This window comes from Carassius gibelio, chromosome B2 (assembly GCF_023724105.1).
Source record: "Carassius gibelio isolate Cgi1373 ecotype wild population from Czech Republic chromosome B2, carGib1.2-hapl.c, whole genome shotgun sequence".
NCBI classification, from domain to species: Eukaryota; Metazoa; Chordata; class Actinopteri; order Cypriniformes; family Cyprinidae; genus Carassius; species Carassius gibelio.
Genome location: NC_068397.1, coordinates 20401290 through 20424426, shown reverse-complemented (window position 1 = coordinate 20424426; position 23137 = coordinate 20401290). Strand labels below are relative to the sequence as shown.

The 23137-nt window shown below is 36.1% G+C and overlaps 2 protein-coding genes and 2 long non-coding RNA genes across 6 annotated transcripts in view; 1 reads left to right on the top strand and 3 right to left on the bottom strand.

Moving 5' to 3' along the window:
* Positions 1-8812, bottom strand: part of slc6a9 (solute carrier family 6 member 9) — a 47642-nt gene extending 38830 nt beyond the window's left edge. For 2 of the 3 annotated variants that reach the window (XM_052548430.1, XM_052548432.1), the window contains exon 1: positions 7800-7980. Coding sequence is in view for 1 of the 3 variants with exons in the window: in XM_052548432.1 (XP_052404392.1) it covers positions 7800-7802 (3 nt within the window). In the remaining 2 variants the exon portion in view is untranslated. Of the gene's footprint in view, positions 1-7799; positions 7981-8662 lie in introns of those variants that run through there. The other variant, XM_052548431.1, reaches the window with a different exon arrangement.
* Positions 8813-11012: 2200 nt separating this feature from the next.
* klf17 (Kruppel-like factor 17) lies at positions 11013-13300 on the bottom strand. The gene is made up of 3 exons (XM_052549570.1): positions 13118-13300; positions 11639-12599; positions 11013-11526 (listed from the first exon to the last, which is right to left on the bottom strand). Exons 1-3 carry the CDS (start codon positions 13202-13204, stop codon positions 11351-11353), a joined length of 1224 nt encoding a protein of 407 aa, XP_052405530.1. The 5' UTR covers positions 13205-13300; the 3' UTR covers positions 11013-11350.
* LOC127951591 (uncharacterized) lies at positions 12492-15613 on the top strand. Its single transcript, XR_008152671.1, has 2 exons — positions 12492-12634; positions 15026-15613. It is a non-coding gene; the product is annotated as an uncharacterized LOC127951591 (long non-coding RNA).
* LOC127951590 (uncharacterized) lies at positions 15602-19461 on the bottom strand. Its single transcript, XR_008152670.1, has 6 exons — positions 19429-19461; positions 18537-18599; positions 18150-18207; positions 17257-17351; positions 16881-16966; positions 15602-16071 (listed from the first exon to the last, which is right to left on the bottom strand). It is a non-coding gene; the product is annotated as an uncharacterized LOC127951590 (long non-coding RNA).
* Positions 19462-23137: the final 3676 nt, after the last annotated feature.

Genomic DNA, 23137 nt, shown 5'->3' with positions numbered 1-23137 from the left:
CAATAATGTCCCACTTATCTCTTAATAAATGATTAATATTTTTTTTAAATATTGCAGTATAAAATAATTCTTTCTAAGACGTAAAGCATTTCAAAGCTTGTCTCCTGGAAAGTATCTAGAGTATGCAATGGTTACAAGTTAATGAGTGTTTCACCCTTTGGAATGCCCCTAAAATGAATGGCATCAGAAGACAAGCAGTGTTCCAGAAACCCAGTTGGATGTGGTGGGTGAAGCTGGGAAGTCACCTTGCAGACACGGCTTGAAGTGGTCAATAAAATGTCATTCCAAAGCTGTGGCAGTTCATAGGGTGGCTCTCATTAGCTGTCTGTGACGGTTGGAAAAGACTGTTTCCACCCGCCACAGAGGCTTAAACCGACACACTGAACTCCCTTCTCTTCAATTTCATTGTCATTAACCCCTGGCTAATCACACAGGTGTCTTGCCTAGCTTGGACTGTTATGTAGAGGTATTAAATGCACCATAATAAATCAGTCTTAACTTTGAATAAAAGTGCAGTCCCTTTATAGAAACAGACCAATATGAAAAATAAAACTAGTTTTTAACAGCAAGTTTCATCTGACACACCAAACGCAAAAGAAACATTTCCAATTCCCAGTAAAAACAAAACATCCTTCACTAGAAGCTATTTAAAGGTTTAGGCTGATATTTCTCCTTTTGGTCTGGAACGGCTTGATTACTGAGCATCTGTAGCATGATACAAATATACTCCACCTCCTCAACTCCACCCAACAGAGATAACACAAAACAGCTCAAAACACTGCAGTGCATACCATTATGCTTGCCGTTACCTCATACTTATTAGTAGGAATGCAGATATATGAAATCCGAGTCTCAACAAACTAATAAAGTTATTCTCTAATAAACCATTGCAAGATTTTGCTAATAAGGATCAGGATGCACGCTCTGTTAAAGTATTCTATAATTCATCCAGTAGATGACACTATAAAGATGTCATATGAAGGACAAAACATTGATAGCAATACAGTAGATGATTAACAGTGAGGGGGAAATTTGTCTATAGGATAGTAACAGTTCCTTATTCAGTCTTATTTTCTGTTTCTTTTGCTTAGCCATGAAACAGATTCAGTCTGCAAGTGTTATCTTCAGAGAATTTAAAGTGCACAAATTACTCTCTATTTAAATTCATTAAGATAATAAACTTTGCGCAATTTTCCGCCAAATGTTCAACTCCAAGTTAAAGCCATCAATCAAAAAAAAAAAACAAAAAAAAACAAAGCCTTGCAAATATTGTTCATCTTATAATATGGTATAACTGGATTTAAGCAACAACATAGGTAGATAAAAAATATCTATGGGTAAAATTACTACATTGGTATCTTTACTGATTTGTGGTGTTTATCTGAGGAGAAAACTGCCAAAAGTTCACATTTACCTTTTACAAACTCACCATTTGCTTCTAACCCTACATTTCTGAAGTTTGTCGAGTTTCATTTCTTCAACAATTTGGAACAGTTTGTTATACTACTGATGGACATGATCAAATTAATGTGAACTTATCAGGCTTTGACTACAGTATTTGGGTTACATGGCAAACAGTGTTTGGGTTACATGGAAAAATTCTTGGTTCTTAATATTAGGAAGTTTAAGCATGACAGCACACCAGAAAAGCAACAACAATGGCATTCCCAATTTTCACTCAACCAGCACAGAAATATTGTTCATACAACCACTTAATCCCATTTACTTAACACTGTGGACAAAAGGTGGACAGTATGTCTGGCCAGGAAACTCAACGTTTTGATTTTCGGTCTGATGAAGGCGGTCATGCATGGGTGCACTAATTGTGAAAAATAAACCTACCTCCCCATACTACATAAACAGTAGTAGGAACTGTGCTCATTAACAAATAGGGCCTAGCTTAAGACAAGCAATCTGAAAAGAATTTATCACAAACTGCTGCATCCTGGTATTCAATATTGCACACTTTTATAACAAACTTTGCACATATTTACTTCTGTCTTCTGGCCATAACATTAATAGATATGGGGGGGGGGGGGTACTTTTATTGTTTTCTCATAGACTTTTAACCTCTAAACCGCACATTGGAAATGTAAATAATAATTAATAATATATTTTGAATTATGGACATTAAAAAAGGTTAAAAGCCCATTAAACTAAAAGCCCATTAAAGTACCACACTGGCACTTTTCCAGCTTGTGACAGAATGTCAATACAGGATACTTTCTTTTTTTTCCATATTGGAGGTAAACCACACCATGTATGGTACAGAGGTTTTGCTTTGACAGTGTGGTTACTTAACGCATGATTTGACCTGCCTCTACGGGCTCCTCTGCTTTATCATAAATGATCCTGACATGTATGCACACAGATTGGGCCCAGATGTGGTCCAGATGTGGCTGTGTGATTATCCTACATCTTTTCCTCTCTACAATGGTAAAAATAACCTCAGCACGCCCAACATACATTTAAAAATGATGGATAGGCATGAGCAAAGTATGCCTCAACAATCTGTTACATCACCAGTGAACATAATTTCCACTGGGGACTGTGCACACCTGAATGTTGTAGGAGGGTCTTTTATTTGTTTACATACAGCCTCTTTCTTGAATGAGTTTTTTTTAGGAAACTGAAATGAAGGTATAGGGCCCTATCTTGCACCCAGCGCAATTGACTTTGTACACCGACGCATGTGTCATTCCGATTTTGCACCTGCGCAAAGCGCGCTTTTCCCTCCACAGAAGCACGTCGCTAAACTAGTGAATGAACTTGCGCTCCCTGGGCGGTTCAGCGCAAAAAAGGAGGCGTGTTCCGGCGCAAACAATCCCTGGTGCTATTTTGCTGTTCCATTAAACAATTGCGCCACTGACCAGAAAAAACCTAGTCTAAAGTCAGTGGCGCGTTGCGCGTTGTTCCTTATGCTATTTTAAGGGCGCATGCTTGACCATAGTGTATAGCGTGCACAACGCGCATACACTTTGCTCATGTTATTTACACAGATGCAACAGTTATTTTTGCAAATTATAAATTGTTACACTAAAAAAATATTAACACATGAGATGACGGAAATCATTGTGGTGTGCCACGAAGATGTGAAAAAATAGGAATAAATCTAGCTTACAAATTATTAAGGCTAATTGTAGTAATTAAGGATCAGACCTGTTTGCCCAATAGTGGCAAGACATTTATGTATATAAGGACATCTGACAAATTGGTTTGTCCGTCAAGAACCAGGAAAAAAAATAAATGAAACAATTGTGGCTATTTCCTCCCACGCCTGTTTAACCGACGCAATTTTGGGTGGGTTTCTCCCATCCCCATACAACACAACTTCTCTGTCTTTCACTGCTCTTACAAGAACATCAGTCTCCTCGGCTGTGAACCGCTCCTGGCGTGCGCCTGGTAAATACGCCATAATAATAGCAATCCATAATGGAACTTGCGCACCTGCTTTTAAAGGGAATGTTGGATGACGCTCTGATTGGTTTATTTCACGTTACGCCCAAACCACACCTATGAATAATGAAGCTACTTCAGACCAACCCATTTCAGATTTGCGCCGGGCGCAAGAGCCATTTATCCCGCCGGGAAAATAGCAACAGCGCCGAGACCCGCCCACAAACTTACTTGCGCTTCGCGCTTTGACACTTGCGTTTCAGATCGTTAAAATAGGGCCCATAAACGTTTTATTTAGACCCTAATGGCAGAACGAAGAAACTACAAATTGTACTAGTGCACAGCCCTGTCAATGCAAGCAGCAGAATTATGCATTTACAAAAGAACAATATACATTTTGTTAATAAAAGACTGATTGAATGGTCAGATTTTTCTATCCCCACTATATTTAAAAACAATGAAAAGAATGTAGTTTCTTGTAATACATACCAGATCCTGAAGTATTACATACGCGCTTGAAACAGCAAAACTTGCCAGAATATGACATAATTACAAAATTATTATTATTATATCATTCTGAAAAGCACTGGAAAGAATATTCAGGTTAAGTAAAGTACTATGATTACTAAGTATAAACTCAAACTAAGAGAGATGTTCCAGTATGACATCGAAACCACTTTACTTTAAGGTTAGGGCACTAGCGTTTCTCATTTGTAAGTCACTTTGAATAAATGTAAATGTTATACGAGACGACACTTGGAAACCAAAAGTTGTGTAACAACTTCCTGTGAAAATACATAAGTAAGGCATTGATTATTGTGTTTTCACACAAAAATTTCACAAAAATGTTTTACTGAATGTATGAGTTACTGTGCACTGTTAGACTTTGTTTGACTTCTGTTAGAATTTACAGTTACTTACCGCAAAAGTAATCTACCATATACAGTATATGTTTTACGTTAAACTACTGTAATATGCACTGCATTACGGGTATTTTATGCCATTTTCAGTAATTTACTATAATTTGGGAATTTGCTGTATTTTACTGTTTGCTCAAAAGCAAAGTGCTACTGTAAATTTTTCTGCGGATGAAGAACATGAATCTGTTTTATACATGTAATGTCTGGGTAAGCACAGTTGGTGAAATACATGCATTTTTTTAATTATTAAAATCTTTTTTTACCCCCCACAAAATTTACATTTTATTCACGCGCTTTGCATCAGATGTTATATAAACTGAGGCTTTTGTCCAGTACGTGCATGACAGAACAAAATAATAAATAAATATGAACAAGATAAATATAAAATCTAATTATAGGCTACTACTATAGCCCCTTTCACACTGCACGTCGGACCCGGCATATTGCCAAAACATTGCCGGGTCGCCTTCTGTGTGAAAGCAACCACGTCCCGGGATTAATTCCGGCACTGAACCCGGGTCGGAGACCTAGTAACATTGCCGGGTTCGACCCGGTACGAGCGCTGTGTGAACAAAAGCCAGATCTAATGCCGTGTTGAAGTGATGACGCACGTTGTCGCGCGACTCTTTTACAGGCTGTTTTACAGGCAGATCAGTTTGTTCCTCACTTTCCACGCTGACGCCGAGATCGTTCACTTGCTTCAGTGAAAGTATAACGTGACTAACGTTTTCGACTCGTACATTACACGTCACACCCTGATGTCACGTGTCGTTAAGGGATCTTTATGGGTTGTGTGTGAAAGCGCGCACATATCCCGGGTAATCACTGGCAGTGTGAAAGTGCAAAATCTAGCGACCCGGGAACAATTTATGAAAGACTGCCACTTTCATGAAACTCATTCAATTTTCCTGCAATTGACTGACTGCCATTTACAGTACATATGTTTAGTAATTTTACTTTTTTACTGCTAGTTATGGTATATTTTACTCGTCAGTTAAATTAATACCATTAAATGGCGTTAATTTGTGGGACATCATTTGAAATAGTACGAGCGCTCTCTCTCTCTCGCCTGCGTGTTCTCTCCTGCACGCTCTCTCTCTCCCACAAATAAAACATTTACGCCAGTGAATATACCAGAGGAAAAAATATATATATATATATATATATATTCAAGAAAATTATAATCAATTCATTCAAGAATGAAAAGTTTTTTTTTTTTTTTTTTTTTTTACATTTTATTGTATATATTCTCTTCTCTCTTTTTTCAGTGTTGATTATAGGCTACTGATTGTGTAAGTGATCAATCTAGCAGTCATTCAAGATCTATGATTTATCATGTTCATAACATATAGTGATTAGTCAATAATAACAAACGAAAAATATTGTTATTTTTCTCTCGTTTCCTTATTTCAACAGAAACAACATCCCAGAAAGGCTAATTTAGGAGCCACAGCACTGAGCATCTTTGTCTTTGTAAGTATGTTTAGATTAACTGCCATCTGGTAGAGGTATGTTAAGCCAAAAAAAAATCAACAGCATTTGTCACAACACTTCTTCTTTGATGGATGTCAGAGAGAAAGAAATCACTCCTGCCATGTAAACTGTTTTTGGTGAAATTTTGCAAGGTAAGCATATTTTTTTGACATATTACACTGTAAGAGCCCTAACTTTACAAAATTATTTTACTTGGTGCCATGAAAAAACTTTAGTATGTTTTCAATAATTTTTCAAAAACGTGCTCAACCAAATGGTTGATTTGTCACTTTATGGTAAACGTAGAAAAGCTAAGCTAATGTTTTAAAAATTATGGGACGTGTTGGAAAAAAAATACATTGAGTGTGGTAACTAATGACATAAGGAGATAAGAAATGCAAACAAAAAATGCTTTTTTCTTGGTGGGGCAGTTAAAGGGTTAAAGATATGTATATATGATCAAGCATCCCACACCTGAGATATGCAATATATCTCCGATATTTCCTCTTTTCCTCCCTTTTTATTGTGTCAGCAAGAGGCAACTACACCCCAAAGACTCTTTTAAGGGCCACCTAGAATCACAGCACATTTGGCTTTGTAAGTTTATATATATATATATGTGTGTGTGTGTGTGTGTGTGTGTGGGAATGATAAATCAGATGTTGGGCTGGGGATCGATACAGATTTCATAATTCCACTTGATTCACAAGCTCTTAATTCAGTTCTGATCTTGATCCAATTAAATTCTCAATTATTCTCATTCTCTTATTCTGATTCCATATAATTCCAGTTTCCATACGATTTAACAGAATTTAAATATTTTTGAGAATTTGATGACAGCCATTTATGTACCTTGATTTAGTATTAATTCTGGTTATAATCCTATATTTTTCAAGAGTACATTTTCGATTGACTCAAAAGCCAGTTTTGCTCTAATATTTACAAATATGTTACAGTAGCTGATACACTCTGATCTTCCTTAGACCAAGAACTGCCACAACTAGAAAAAGATACCTTAAAACACTACAAAAAAAAAAAAAAGGTTTGAAGGACCATAAAGTTACTCAGTGTACCTCTTGAATGTGATTGTACATTAAGGCAATTAATGGAGTTCCCTGACAAGGATGTGCAAAAAGCAATACTGTTTAAACAATACTATACTGAGAATAACAGATGTTGCACTAGTTGTTACTTTGTCTGTCCATGAACACATTTAGATGATATAAACTCATGACCATTTCTCACACATTTCCCCTATGTTGTGTTTCAGATCAGCTGTGAGTGGTTGTGGAGGCCATGCAGCTAAGACCAACTGGGATACTTGTTGCTTGATGCATTATTGTCATGATCTCTGCTATAATTTGTTGTTATGAATTCAGTTCTCTATTTTTTTTGTATGTTCGAGAATAAAGCACAATAAATAAGTAATGGATGTATTTAATAGTGACAGTGAATAAAAAATATACTGTTGTACATTGACTCAGTTTACACGTTTATCACTGCAACGACATATGAGGATCTCTGAGCCTAAAGTAGTAGGAGTGATAAAACTATTTAAATATGTGGTAAAACTGCTTACATTTAATTAAAACTGAAACTGAAAATAAAGGCAGGGGTGGAGCAACTTTACACCACAGGAACAATTTTAACCACATGTGTGTCATGGAGAAATCAAACAGGTTTAACAGGTTCTCCATATGTTATATAAAAAAAAAACTCAATGAAAAGATAACATTAAAGGATGTCATTATTCTACAGCTTGTAGGGTGAAAACATGAATAAACAACATCACTGCCAAAATTTCACCCAATCTGTTGTTAATACTGTTCTGACCTGAAACTCATAATAAGCTATAGTTTAGCAAATCTATTAAACAGTTACATTTCAAACAACTGATTTTATGTAGCTGAAACTTTAAACGTACCATTCTCTTCCTAGTGGTATGACATAAAACACGGAAGAATCTCTCGACTTTAGGCTGCACCTCGTGTGGTATTTGTGTGGTCTTACCATCGCTTGCTCCTTGATGTGATACAGAAGACAGCACTGTTAGTTGCTCTGTAGCAAATGGTCTCAGACGAGAACCGGCATTAGTTTGGTAAAGTTACGAACACGACCTCATTAAACTGATGGACATTTCTTTGTTAAACTTCCAATATTCCAAGTACACGCTGTTCAGATGTGGCCCCGCCCCTCGACCAAAGACCCCCTCCACGCGCATGTGAATATATTTAAAGATACTTTCAACGCTTTTCAAGAGTGACTTGGATAATGTTATTGCAATGCAGTGCTCTAGCGTACTGATTCTTACCTGAAAATAAAGTATAAATGCGCAGACATAAAAATAGGCTACCTCTTAAATAATTTGGACCATGATAAACGGGATAAAAAAAAATAATTAAATAAATAATCAATTTCGGTTATATGAAGTTATATGAAGATGACAGAAGATCACCTTAACAGGGGATCTGATTGAGATGAAGATGTCGTAACTAGCCTAACTAAACATGTACCGGTAGTATTGAGCACGTGTTGCTACGGTTGATGGACGGATGTTTCCTGTAGACCTTAAACCTGCGATTGTTATTTGATAACGGATCTAACTTACACTGCAAATAAAGCTCTGGGAGTTTTATTAGACTACTACTTCCGTAGTAAATCAGTAAATCGGCAAATCCTTTAAAATATGACAAATAACAAATAATTTAATTAATAAATAAATAAAAATAGTGCGAGGTGTGCTGCCAAAACCTTAAACATAATGTCTTGTCGCATAGCAACCCAGTTCGCAACCAACACTACAACTTATATGAGTGTGGAATGACTATTATGGGTGAAATGAGGACATATTTCGACAGACGCATATTCTTTACCTTTTTCTTAAATGATGCTGGAAGACGTTATTAGCAGGATACAAACGCTTCTCCGTTCACGCGCCGTTGCGCAGTGTAGCGGTGGATGTAACAAATGCTAGTAATACAAAAAACAAGATACTGTAACATATAAGGTAGGCTATGCCATTGGTCCCTCTAGTTTACCACTCTAAAGAGGAAATGGCCTACATACACAAAGATATTACATTTTATCTCCAAAGAGGCAGAAGATCGTGGTTATTCTAACCCTGGTAGTTAAGCCTTAACCTAAATTATCTTGATACACAACATCAATGTGTCTATAACCTTGCCCAAACATAGGAAATAGTTTAACCTTTGTAGTCACTGGTCCTCCACTAATGTAAACGGCTCGGTCATAAAATATATTTATGAAAATGGAGTCTTGTTATTTTTAGCGTCAACTGAAACCTTTGAAAGCTGTGAGATCAAATCCCACAAAAGTCTGCTTTTTCCAAAAAAAAAAAAAAAAAAAAAAAATTCTGCATATTCTGTCTGCATCATAATTTTATTTAGTCATTAGTTCAGTATTAACATTAATGTTTTAATAGTTAATTGTTCGGGAAACTTGGGAGCAATAAAGTTAATTTAAACAACATTTAAATGAATTCTTGCTATAGCCCAAAGGTAGATGAATATGTTTTTTTTAAGTTTTATCTTGCTCACCAGTACCTCTGAACACTTGCAGCATCTTTGCTGGTGTAGTCTCAACCATGCGTGGCATTGCATCAGCAGGCGGAGCATCAGAGACAAAGCGTAGGAAACACTGCCATCTCGTGGTAGAAATCGATACCTTCGGTTAAACTGTACCAAATTACTTATGAAACATTCCGTGACAAATCAACAACATTTCAGAAACAAATCCTCCGGATCAAATTTTTAATCTTGGTAACATTTTTAACAAACATAAATAATAAATGTAATGGATGTATATTTAGTAAGTAATCAAGAAGACAATATCCAACTTGGAGTCAGATTACCGGAGAGTAAAATGACTTCAAATTTTCAGCGAGTTAAATTTTACACGATTTCAATGGTCGAAAATCAAGGGATATTTCATTATTTTGAGTTACAGGCATGCAAACTTTGATGCAAACTTTTTTTCCATTTTTGAACTGTCACCATTGGTTTTTAATGCAACAAAGATTGCTAAAGTCAACAGATGTTACTAATAGACCGAACAGGCACTGTAATAAAATAACATAATGATTCTGCCATCTTTCTAAAGTCATTTTTACCCACCTGTAATTTGGCTCCAAATCAAAATATAATTTTAACCCCCCTGTACAAAATGAATTAAGCTCTAAATATAGCCTACATCTATAGCTAGGCTTTCTTCTCAATTTATGATTTTTCTTCCACCATTAACAAACTTTTTTTTTTTCTTTAGCAGAGAACCTTTGGTTGAGTTGACTCAGAATGACTATAATGCAAACTCTGCTCTACGACACTGCATTGAGCTCTAACTTCCTGAAATGTCTTTCGACACTGTATTTCAATATGGAAAGTAATTGTTTTATATTCGACGTGTAGCTGAACAAAGCAAGGTGTTTCGATGTAGTGTGACTTTTTGTCAGCAGAGGGAGACTGCACTTTTTTTGCTTTATTGAATCTCTTATATAGTATATAGTATATAAAGGCAGTTTTAAAAATGGAGGAAAAAGCTAAAAAAATTACAATTAAATAAATTACACAAATACGTCAACAAATACAGATTCAATAATAATAATAAACGTGTTTAATTATGAACAGTTCAGGTATTGCTGAACCTCTGGCTTTTGTTTTAGACAATTTGTTTTAAAATAAGCTGACACACGTGCTTCTTGTAATTATTTGTAATAAAATTCAGGTTAGACAAAATAACCTGACAATCTTCCGTTGGTTTGGCCAATATGAGATTCTGTGACTAAACTGCCTACTTATTTTCAGACAGTAGAGGGCGATATACTGTAGCTTTTCAAGAATAGTAGCAGTAACATGATGCATAATGGTGGGAATGTTTGTGTTCTGAACTTTACAACATTTGTGATGATTATATTTGCTGACAGTGATGGTGATGTTACAGAAGTTATTTACTTTTAGTTTTGGTAACAGTGAGAATAAGATGTGGCAAAACTAAATATAGGCTAGGCCTATGTAGAAGAGTAGACCTTTTGATCTTTTTTAACATTTCTATTATTACTTTACATGAAGCTTCACTTATTTAGCCCAGTGTTTTATGGTGTAAAAATGATTGGTGCTGTATGTGGATATATGGATTTTCATAAAATTCACGGTGGTAACTCACCATATTTAACTTAAGAAACATAATGAAATGAGACAAAAGGCTGAGTATACAAAAAAAGACAATGTTTTTAATTCTTCTGAAAATCCATGAAAAAAATACTCCCTGACTTAGGCTAATACAAATGTATAATTGGAGAATAAAAAATAAAAAAACATATGTACAAAGGTTTGGGTCCTGCCCCGTTATTATACATCTGGGAAAGCACTACATAATTTACCTTCTAAATGAACAAGAATTTCCTTCTATTAAATACTGTCATAATTTAAATGTAATGCGTTATACTGCTATTCACATATAACTGCTGTCCCAAAAATAGGAATTGTCTTAACAATATAAAATCATTTCGTCATTTAAAATACATATAGTCTTTAACTTTTTTCTTTTTACATGTGCCTTTTCATGTGCAGAGCCAGATGATCTGAGCGGGAGAACGCTCTCTCGCACAGGTGGCACTGAAACGGCCTGTGTCCGGTGTGTTTCCTGAAGTGGCGCGTCAACTCGTCTGACCTGGCGAACTTCCAGCCACAGCCTTCCCAGCTGCAGTGATAGGGCTTCTCACCTGTCGACAGAACGGGAGGAACGTTTATTATTGTATACAAACGTTGGTCAAACGGTTTAAAGTGATAAATTAAAGTTAAACAACATGTAGCCTATAAAAACTCGGAACATACCTGTGTGTGTCCGCATGTGCGCTTTCAAATGGGAGCTTTTCGTGTAGGTCTTCCCACATCCGGGAAACTCACAGCTGTGCGTCGCTGTCCGCTTTCGTGCCCAGGCCCGGCGCCCTCGTTTTGGCTTGCTGTCTTCTGGGTTTAAAAATCCCAGGAGGGGTGAGGATGGTGGAGTCAGCATCACACCTGGCATGGCCGGGTGATTTGCCCGCAATGGTTCGCTAAACATGTTATAATGTCCGTGATACTGCTGATGCTGGGCGTACTGAGGTAGAAAAGGCGCGCCATTCATAAACTGCTGTTGTTGTGTAATGTCAATATGATGGTGAGAGTTCATTTCTGTTAGGATGCAGTCTTTCCTTGCTAAAATGTCCCGAGGCACTTCTTGTTGCACGTGATGCCCATAAGCCTGGTGCTGCTGCTGTCCATAATAATGGCCCACGTAGTCGTTTGCCATCATGCAGGATTGCTCGTGGTGTTCACTTTTTATTTTGTACCCCACGTTATTAGAATTGGAAACATTGGCCTGGTTTCGAGAGTTCAGAGCCCTTAGTTCAGTGTACTCCAGTCTGTCTAAATGCCCTTTCAAACTATATTCATGCGTGTCGCCGTGATAATTCACGTCCGGAGTAAACAACTCGGCTACCAGACTGTGATTGGGACGCGCGTTAAAGGTGTTGCCACAATACGCGTTCGGCGTCGGGTGACATCCATCGCTGTCGTACACGGTGCTGCAACTTTCTGGCGACTCCGGTAGAGAATAGGCGGGCGGCTGCTGCGCTGAGGTGTCGTTGTCACACGCGACGGAGTTTGACAGAATGAACTCTAGATCCAAAAACTTGGAAAGATCGTCCTCGTCTCTGGCCAAAGGTGGAGATTCAACAATGCTGAACTCCACCTCGATGAGGGGTCTCATGTCTCCGACTGTCGCGCTAGTTTTAGTTGGGTCAACTTTCCAATCCTGAATGGAAAAAAAAAAAAAAACAAGAAAATCGGGTAAGACTTTGATGATTAAACCATCAAATGAATAATAATAAAAAAAATAAAGATCTACATAACAGACATGCTGTGTAAAAATAAAAATGTAGCATGCAGTGAGTAAATAATGACTTTCAGGGGAGACCACTTAGAAAAATAAATGTTCAACATTTATCAAATTAGCTTTTTTTCTTGTTATGGTCTTGAAATATTAATGTATAAATGATCGCTAAATAATAACAGTAACCTATGCTGCTATTTATGTTTTGCTGATGTACAGTAGGATAATAATGTTAACGAATGCACTTTCATCTCCACACGAACACGATTTGTAATAGCTCTATGTATCAATAACTTGCAACTCCCGTGATTAGTTAAACGTAGGCTTATATATAACATTAAGACCCTAGTCTACACCATAGTCTCATTATTCAAAGGCTGCAAAATACAGTTGAAATAGCCTATAGCCTACCTTAAATTGAAATGAAAACCTGAACTCACCCGAACAATTGCAGACTGCTTTTCGTCTAACATCTGGTCATTTGCAAAAGAATTTATCGAAGGCAACATCGCATCTGCAAGAGCCATGTTGCAAATGTTAGGGAACTTAGTAGGTGTCCGCTCTCATTCAGTCCGAGATAGACAATGCGTCTCTAATTCCTTTGACTGGCTGCTTACCTGTCCCATTATAAGGAGGGTCTGAATGTCGCAGGGGCGTGCTCTCGTGACGTTGCTCATGTAGTTGTAGCCTATTAGGTTTACTCTGGTAACCATTGCAACATGTAAATATTGTCAAAGCACAATTGATAATTTGTCTTTTAATTAACCGTATCTCATTATTCCATTAAATAACGAAGATTGCTTAAATACTGTATGTTCCAGAGGATACATTATAGAGAGATTCAAACGCCCTAAAATGTGCATGCTGGAGCTGCTATTGTGTTTTCATTGTAAATATTAAATCACACTATACTATTTAATAATAATTCGGTTCGTAGTATAGACAAATGTTATGATTCAATGACAAACAGTTTCGCATTCAAATCATTTTGCTTATGCCGATATAACTTGTTGGATTTTTGTTTATTTCAGTTACTTGAGTTCTGAAGGGGGCGCAACAACCCCCCGATCGGTAAGACTTATTGTATTTTATTGGAGAGCCGTTTAAACATAATTTTGATCAATTATATAAGAAAAATATATTAAAAAGTGTTGAAAATAATCCGTATAATTTATTATTTATAGGATCTATATATTAAAGGTGTGTGGCAAATAATGCAAAACAAAACAACTTGAAAATAAAAACCACAAGCTAAAGTATATATATATATATATATATATATATATATAAATTATATAACATGGAACCAAAAGTTTCAATAAACCAGTTAGATGTTTGTGAGTTTCACCGCTCCATTCGTATTTAAATGGCCTGATCTCATGTGTCTGATATAAGTATTAATTTCTCCAAGAATGAACTCCTGCTTAATTAGCATTTGAACAATCAGCAGTAAAATCTCGGAGCCATCGAAACAACATGATAATCTCAATGTTCAACAATGCAGGTACATGTTAGTTAATGATCTCCGAGTCAATAGACCTCCTCTTTCAGTTGATTAAAATGCAAATGAATGGCCTAATGCTCTCGGGCTTATGTTTAGAGACAAGGTGGGCAAAAACTATTCCACCTGATGCCAAGGACGAGACATTTTAACATCCCTGACTCCAACACAAATAAAGTGTGGATAGAACGAAAAACAGGATTTAAAAACGGTTTTGAATATTTCGTAGCCGTGAGCTAACTATTCGCAGAGAAATATGGAAAGGTTTTGCGCGTGCTGGTTCTCCTGTTCTGCGCGCAAACCAGCAGCATTTGTACAATCTGATTCTGTCGGTTTATATAGTCCTGTTATTTTTAACCATACTACGTAATTCAGAATCCGGTACAATCGCATTGTCTAAAGAGAGGTGGAAATGGAAATTGATAGAATTTCCTGAAATACAAAGGGTGTCCTTTCCCCAGCGCAAGCAATGTACAATTGCAATTATTTTAATTGTAAAAAACAGACGTGCGAAATACCCAAGATACCGAACTGCTGTCTCCACTTCAGTGCAGAATATAAGACTTAGCAATAAGTAATGTGTATGAATCTGGAACAGTAAATTTGTTTATGCACAGATTTGTGCATTTTTACTCTATATAGAACTGTATTAATATAGAGATATGTATATGTATTTACATAATACTTGAGAAAGATAAAAAAAATTGTCAATGTGTTAGGCACATCAAGTCTATTTAAGCGCTATATATGCTACCATTACAATTTCCAATTTGCCTATATTTTGCCTGTTTTTGGAAGGAATTTCCTATATATATTGTATATTTTGCTTTGTCCTTGTGTATGAAAGGAACGGGAGAACAACCCCCCGTTGCTGTTTTCTAAACACAATTAAGGAGATTGCAGATTGGCAGACAGGACACCATCTTCCCGGAGACATTCTGCTGTATTTACATGATGCATAATTTGGCCTGAGAAATTGTTTCTATGTCCAGTTTAACTAATTCTCGATCAAAGCTAGATTACCATTATGGATAAAAAAGCACTTTTAACAGAAAAACAGCCTATATATACACTCAAAAAAATAAATCGTTGGTCTAACTTAATATAATTATGACACCTATTTCCACACATTTGAATGGTGTTGTCTCAACTTAATTTAGGCAAATGGAACCCAAGAGCAAAATTCATTTTGAACCAACAAGATCAAATCATTTTCATTTGAATCATATTATCGTATTTATCTATAAACTGTTTAATCTTGTTGAGCCAATTAATCTTAATCACTTAATTTAGAAAACCAGAAATATTGTGTCAACTACTATCGTTAAGTTAATTGTACAACTTTATTTACATCAAACAAATGTTTAATTGTTGACATGTCTATCAAAATGTAATTTACTGCACAAATAAAATGTTCTCAAAGTGAATGTCAAAAGTTTCTCTTTATTCTTATTTCAAGGCAAATTTTCAGGTAAAAAAATACAAAAAAATATCATCCAAGATGAACAACATTATATTTCAATGTATATGCACAGCTAGAGTCAAGATTTAGTCTTTTGAGAATACACACGTAAGGTAACTTACTCCAACATCTTGTTCTTAAGGGCTGGTACCTTTAGTGAAAGTTTTTGTCCATCCAAGATAAAGAACACTTTCTGGATGACCTCAAATGTAGCCTTGAGTTCTTGTGGGTAGCTGAGGTTCAAGGCGTAAGTAAGTCCAAACAGCATGGCCACTGCTACACGTTCTTCAAAGAGCAGAGAACCTCGGTCCCTTCAATCAGGATACCAACGTCCACAGGTTTATCTCCTGGTTGGCGTCTATGGATTGGACGATGTAGATCCCCATTACCATCTGATCTATGGCTTCTTTAGCATTCATCCAGTCGCAATCCTGGGCAAGACAAATAAAATGTGGTAAAATTGGACTACTGTAAAATAAAAATTAATAAGAACAATTAATAAGAACAAATAATCAAACTACAAGCAACATTACAAATAAATACAATAGATCAAAGATTCAAATAAAATAAACAGTGCTTTTCAGTTTTTTTCAGATATCTAACAGTAGTTTTTTTTTAGTGAAAGTGAAAAGTGAAGTGACATACAGCCAAGTATGGTGACCCATACTCAGAATTTGAGCTCTGCATTTAACCCATCCGAAATGCACACACACAGAGCAGTGAACACACACACATACACACTGTGAGCACACACCCGGAGCAGTGGGCAGCCATTTATGCTGCGGCGCCCGGGGAGCAGTTGGGGGTTCGATGCCTTGCTCAAGGGCACCTAAGTCATGGTATTGAAGGTGGAGAGAGAACTGTACATGCATACCCCCCACCTACAATTCCTGCCGGCCCGAGACTAGAACTCACAACCCTTCGATTGGGAGTCCGACTCTCTAACCATTAGGCCCCGACTTCCCCTTAGGTACAGAAAATGGATAATCAAATATAAAACACTGCATATTATCTTTACTGAATAAATTAAAGATTAATCATTATTGAAGTAACATCAGCTATTCAGTCAAGATTAGTTAGTAATTTCTTTGTCATTTCTTGTGTGATTTAACATTAAAAACACAGGCAGTGAGAATAGTTTTTTTGACGATCCAGTACATACTGTTACACATACAATGTCTTTCTCTTTTAATAAAACTTCACTTAAGACATAACAGACTATGTTTGCTAGGATACTCACCAAGACGGTCATGTTGATATAATTTTTGTACGAATTTGGCCTCTGAAGCACAAGACTTGAAAGAGAACTCAGTATTTGCACGTTTTCTGAAAAAAAAAAAACATGTGGGCGCTTTGGATGAGCACACTCACAAATCATCTCACAGTTCTCTTTTGCGTCTTGCTCTTGAATGTTTAAGTTAGCAAGGCTTAAATGAGTTTTGTTTACACAAAGATAGCAACAGCGTTCATGACTAGACGTTAGAGCAGCATACGGCACTCGCATCGTCATTAGAGGTGGACCGCGGTTCAAGTGCGTGCCGAACCATAAGTAGAGAATGGTACGGTTAGATTTTAATGTAAACATAAAAGTGAAGAAGAGAAAAGCAGTTGCTTACATTGTACTCCTTGAACAGCTGTAGATGGTCCTCCTTTAAGTATACACACAGTGCTTTTTGAGGATGCATTCTCTTTCCATGTCTACGCTGTTGTTCTGTAAAAAAAAAAAAAAAAACACAAAAACATTGATTATTTGACAATATCATATCGATAACCAAGTATAACAGGACATGCAATCTATATGAAAGTTCAACTAATAATAAAAATTCTATCATTAATTACTCACCCTCGTGTCATGCTCGAAGACATTCGTTCATCTTTGGATCACAAATAATTTTTTTTTTTAATGAATTCTGAAAGTTTTCTGTCCCTCCATAAACAGCTATGCAACTGAGACTTTGATACTTCAAAAAGTACATAAAGAGATCATAAAACGAATCCATATAAATTGAGCGGTTAAGTCACATTTCTCTGAAGACTCGCTTTATATTATGAACAGATTTAGATTTGCAATTTATTCACATATAAACATTCATCAACTCATCAGTTGTGGTGAACGGAAGCATAAGCATGTTTGTTTGACATGTGAGAACCAATGAGGTTCATTCTCGTTACGCAGCACGTCTGAGCTTCTGTTTTTGGGCATCAATCAGGTTCAGTTGACCTTCCGTTGATGTTTGCTGATCAATGTTTATATGCAAGTAAAAACCTAAATTAAATCTGTTCATCATACTTTCGAACATCGAACTTATTAAAACATCAAAGTCTCAGTTGTGTCGCTGTTCATGAAAGGACAGAAATCTTTCAGAAATCATCAAAAAGATCTTCATTTGTGTTCCAAAGATGAACGAAAGTCTTCCGGATTTGGGATGACATGAGGGTAAGTAATTAATGACATCATTTTCATTTTTGTCTGAACTAACCCTTTAAGAACATCACTAATACAGCTTACCACATGAAAAAGTTTACTAAAACCCAAGCATGGGATGCTGTTTATTGCTCTTGTAAACCTGTAAAATAAAAATAAAAATATAAAAATCATTTTTACATAAATTTGCAGTGTTCTCATCTTTACCTGAACAGAGAAATCTCCTACAGATTGCTCAGCAGCAGTCGTCTGAATGAAATGGCTAATTTCATAACTGAAACAATATAGTAAAATAACTATCAAATTGTATGAAATCAGAAAATTACATTATCCATTCGTATGTTGGTTATGAAAACATTAGGTATTTCCAAGCACACACTAATAAAACACTTTAAACTTTCCTTTATTTTATTACAGTAATAATGAGCCATTTTTCTAAACCCATTTAAGAACATACTTAATACAACTTACCATGTGAAAAAGTAGACTATAACCCAAGTATAGGATTGCTATTTAATGAGCTCTTGTAAAAACCTGTAAAATAAAACGATGTTTACATAAATTTGCAGTGTACTTGTATTTACCTGTACAGATGTTTCACCTATTACATGCTCAGCAACAGTAAAACTATAATATATACAAACACAAAACAATTCTGAAGAAAACGGGCGATCCTGCTCTACCGACGAAACCGAGGCTGATTTTCCCATGCAATATGCATTATAACTGAAATCTATATAAAATGTAAATGCTGCCCGGAAGGGAAGTTTCGATCATTATATTTCATACAAACAAATATCAAATTGTCTTTAAATCATTCTCATTCAATTACAGCAACTGTAACAATAATACAACGTATTACAACGCGTGCACCCTAATCCTGTGCGATCATAGTCAAATGACACATGCCTAGTACGCATGTGCTCTATACTGTATTCCACGCCGCCTGGCTGCTTGTTGATTAACATCAAGCATATAATTGTATTGACATCATTGTTTGTTAATTCGTTTTTACATTAATTCGCAGTCTTCTCGTCTTTACTTGTACAGAAGCATCACTTAACAGTACGCTCAACAACAGAAGCCCGAGTGGGTTAACTGAAACAATCTAGTAAAATAACGCTTGCAACAGGAATTAGAACTAAGCAAATACCGCATTAATGTTAAATTATGTACATACATGCAGGCGTTTATATCGATTTACTATGTTTTTATCGAGTATGAACATGTGACTAATAGAGTAATTCAAATAATCCAATAAGCTGTCAAATATCCGCTTAATGTTGAATTCTGACTGATTTAAATAGTTTTACTCTCTATCAGCACAATGCAGACAAAGAAAATAAAGGATTTTTGAACTTACCAATTCTACAGCATTCCTCCATAGACTGGACTCCACATAATGGCGCCCGCGATAACTGACGAGGTCACGTGGATTTCCTGTCATCAGCGCATGCGCAAAAGTAGTAGTTTGACTTGAATCATTATTTTTTGTTGTTTCGACACAAATGAATTGAGCTCTTTTAAGGTTGTATGGCTTTAGTTCAGACTGATTTAAAATAATTGTGTACATCCCTTAAACTGATTAATTTTATTTGTTTCAAAATGCTCTATTTATTTTTATCGAACAACACCCAGATTTCATTTTTTTGAGTGTACATGATAAATATTTTCTAAAATGATGCACCAGGTATGTAGGGTACATAAATAAATCTTCTTATAAATATTGATTTATTTATCTTTATGTCATACAATCTGGCTTTTACCGTAACACTGACAAAGGCATTTTTATTTGAGTGACTTTAATGTATTTCCTGTATAGCTTTGCAATATTGTAAAAGAAAACAATGCATGTGTTTCCTCTCTAAAATGCCCCGGGCTATATGAGCTGTGTTTACATGAAATTATGTAGAATTTCCTTCTTGGTTTGTATAGCATTTCCCTGATAACATAATACACAAATTAGCTTCAGTTTCCAGTTTAACTAATTCTTTAATGAAGCTAGGTTACCATTATGGATAAAAATTGACTTTTGACAGAAAAAAAAACAGATAGGGTTATATATGCCAAATATTTTATAAAAGGAATAAAGTACTGATGCACCATGTATGTAGGGAACATAAATAAATCTTTTGATTAATATATATATATATATATATATATATATATATATATATATATATATATATATATATATATATATATATATATATATATATATATATATATATATATATTATCTCTCATACAATCTGGCTTTCACCATAACACTGACAAAGTGTTTTTATTTGTGTTACCTGTGTCCTGTATAGCTTTACAATATTGTAAAATAAAATAATGCATGTGTTTCCTCTCTAAAATGAGCTGTGTTTACATGGACTTACGTAGAATTTCCTTCTTGGTTTTTAAAGCATTTCCCTGATAACATAATACACAAAATGCCACTGTATATGTGTGTTTCAAATATACTGCTTTAATAAACTGCACCCAATTTTATTTTAATTGCAATAAAGTTAATTGCTAAATGGCAAACAGTACCTGTGTAGCAGGATAGAACAATCTTCAGCCAAATACACACACACACACAGAGAGAGAGAGAGAGAGAGAGAGAGAGAGAGAGAGAAAGAGAGAGATATTTGCTTTTGATGATATATAAATACCCACATTATACTCATTAGTCATAATGAACTGAAGCTGTGTGAGCAACACTTTTATTTAAATAAAAACATTTCATAATGTTTGTGTAAAACAAACCATGCTTTTTAACAGATAGAGCAGAAGATTGATGCATATTTAGTCTCTTGAATGCATGCAAGCCATTCTGTTGAAATTTTAGGGAGATCAGATAAAGAAAATGTTGATTTTATGAAGGAACACAATCCTAAAGTCTCCACCCTCACACACTTGTGGCCTGTGAATGATACGTGATCTTTGGGAAGTATATATGTGCATGACAGCAAATGTTTACACTTTCCTGTTTACATCCACATATGCCCACCATGTATAATGGCATCAGCGTTTTTGCAATGATGCTCATCTTCAGTTAACATAACATGCTTTGCTTGCACTGATATGTGTAAATGAGACTGGAGTCATTTCTGCACGTTTATCACTTCTGTATTGAAGACAAACAGGCAAGTTGTAGCAGGACTCCTTTAGACATGTTGAGAAGAAGTGCCCTTCAAGGTACACAGGTCCCTTCATCACAAAGATCTATATATAACATGTTATACCTCTCCATTTCACTGTTAAATGTTCTGACTAATGGCTGAGTCAGTCACTGCACACCCACAATCAATTGTTTCCATCAGAAAAAAAAAAAAAAATCAAGCTGCTTGTGCTATAAATTCCACATTGAATCCACCTACAAACCTGTGTAAACATCACATTAGTGTGTGATTTATGGCATATTATTTCATAACAAATATATTTTTTAGAAAATCTTACAAATAAAAAAAAACATTTTAAACAGACGATCTACTCCTTTCCCTTTCATTGTTCTGTGGTGTCTAAGTGCAGCTAATTACCTATCGCTCAGCGACTCAACCACCTAGACAAATTTGTGTGGGCACAGGAGCAAATATTTGTGTCCACTGCACCGACCACCATCAGAGTTGTCCACTCGATCTTCCTGTGCTTGTCTAGCACACAAGAACGACAAAAGAACAAGTCCTTTCACTTCCACTGGACCATGATGAAGACCGAGACCCACTGCAGGGTCTCAGACAAGACAAGGTACAGGTGAGGACAAAACCTCTGCCGACTCAAAGGTGGTCTGAATGTAACCCCACACAGCACGTGAACTAAGGACAATTTTCAGCTTACACTGATGCTCGAGCTGCTACATTAGTGTATAGAGGTAAACTCTGTAAAGGTGGCACTGTATTTACTGTGGCTGATGGCCTAAATTGCCTTTTCCCTCCATTTGTCTTTCTGCGCAGGCTTTTCACTCAGGCACTTGGATTTTCAATTACAATCTAATCTAAAGTCTCCAGAATAGTAATTATCCCCCATCACCCAACCAGGAGGAGAAACTCACTGCTATCTAACATAAGTACTGGGTGGGGGGTGGGGGGGTATGAAGGGGCAGACTGTGTGAAATGTGAAGAATGAATACTCAAATAATTTAAAATAATCTCAGACATTACTTTTTTGTAGGAAGTGTATTGCAATGAATGACAAAGGGGCCTTTTAACCTAAAGTAAAGTCAGTAAAGTCATATGATATAAAACGGTAGCCCAGCAGAAATATCCTGTATATTCACATCTATTTCAACACACATCCGCACTGTTAACTTCCAGTAGCTGGTCTTTTTTTTCCTACTCACTGCTCCATGTCTCTCATCTCCCCTGGAGGCCTCTTTGTCTCCAAGTGTAATTGCTTCTGCCTGCTTTGGAGCAACTCTTGTCTGGGGACACAAAACTTGTCTCTATGAATGACTGCATGTGTCTGGGGTCAAAAGTCCACAGGAGAAGCCGTTCCATACAGCCTTGTGCTCTCACATGCCAGTTTGCCAAAAGTGCTCTCCATCTTTTTTTTTCTCTCCTTTCAAACAGAATTCCAGAACACATTCATACTCAGCCATCAGGACCTGTATGTGCATGCCAGGGACACATGTATTAGTAATTTAAATAATTGTATGAGCAATTTACAAACATTTTGGTGCTTGAGACAGCTTAACCACACTATTCAGGTGACTTAAAGAGATTGTTAGTGCAAAAACGAAAAACACTGTTGTCATTTACGCACCTTCATGTCATTCCAAACTTTATTTGTTTTGCTTGTAGCTCAAGCAGTAGCAGTGCTAGCAACTCCAAAGTCATGGGTTTGATTTTCAGGGAATGCGTAAATGATGGAAGTATACTTTGAATGCACTGTAAGCCCACAAATAAACAACACAAAAAAGTTATTTAAAAAAATTGCTTTGGACTCCACTTTCACTGTATGACATGAAGGTGAGTAAATGACGACTGAATTTCATTTATTTATCGGACCTATTCTTTCAAGTATGCAAAAGAGTGAAACTTTTCGTTTTTGTCATGTAGGTTATCTCTCATACGCTATGTTGAAAT